At 39.0% G+C, this 654-nt stretch overlaps 1 protein-coding gene across 1 annotated transcript in view; it reads right to left on the bottom strand.

Annotated features, from left to right (window-relative positions):
• Positions 1-654, bottom strand: part of LOC108628661 (adenylate cyclase type 5) — a gene marked incomplete at both ends in the record, with an annotated part of 40,434 nt that overhangs the window by 11,571 nt on the left and 28,209 nt on the right. The window contains one exon of the mRNA XM_018030737.1: positions 288-446. Coding sequence (XP_017886226.1) covers positions 288-446 — 159 coding nt within the window. The remainder of the gene's footprint in view (positions 1-287; positions 447-654) is intronic.

Raw genomic sequence — 654 nt, 5'->3', positions numbered from 1 at the left:
ACCATTGACAAATTGCCAAAGATTTAATTGTAATACATAAAAGAAAAAAATCGAACACGAATTTACGTGTATACTATAAAGGACGCGATACCCGACGACAAGCTGCTACCTTCAGACTCAAACTAGCCTTCGGATCGCTACCGCTATGTTTTTACATCATGGCTACCGCGTCCCTTGATATTTCTCTATAATATAATAAATATATTTAAGTGAATTTCACCAACAATTGTTTAAATAAAAAGAAGTGTTCGTGTGTTGGGAGTATTTAATTTTGGGAGAGAACTGACCCTGGTACACCACCGCTTTCCATGTAATTTGCCAAGGTGACGTCGTTACTCCAGACGTCGAATTGCCATTTCCTGAGGCCGAGGACCCCGCAATGAACTCTGCCCGTATGTATTCCCACTCGCATGTTCACATTCACGGCGCCCACCTCCCGGTACAATCTGTCGAGAAAGAACGAGGATCGATTGTCAGCGAAACAAATACGCGATCCGATAAAATAGATTTGTCATTCTTGCGTTTCACCCAGAAAAAAAGAAAAAAGAATAATGGGAATACGAAAAGTCGAGTTTCAGATAAATGAATTAAATATAAAGTGACATCCTTTAAAATAAAGGATAAAGGATTCTGTGATATCAAAGAAAAGTCGTT

The sequence above is a fragment of the Ceratina calcarata genome, unplaced genomic scaffold, assembly GCF_001652005.2.
Source record: "Ceratina calcarata isolate Rehan_Ccalc_2016 unplaced genomic scaffold, ASM165200v1 scaffold535.2, whole genome shotgun sequence".
Taxonomy (NCBI): Eukaryota; Metazoa; Arthropoda; class Insecta; order Hymenoptera; family Apidae; genus Ceratina; species Ceratina calcarata.
Note: the sequence above shows the minus strand (reverse complement) of the source record. Positions and strands in the feature narration are given on the sequence as shown.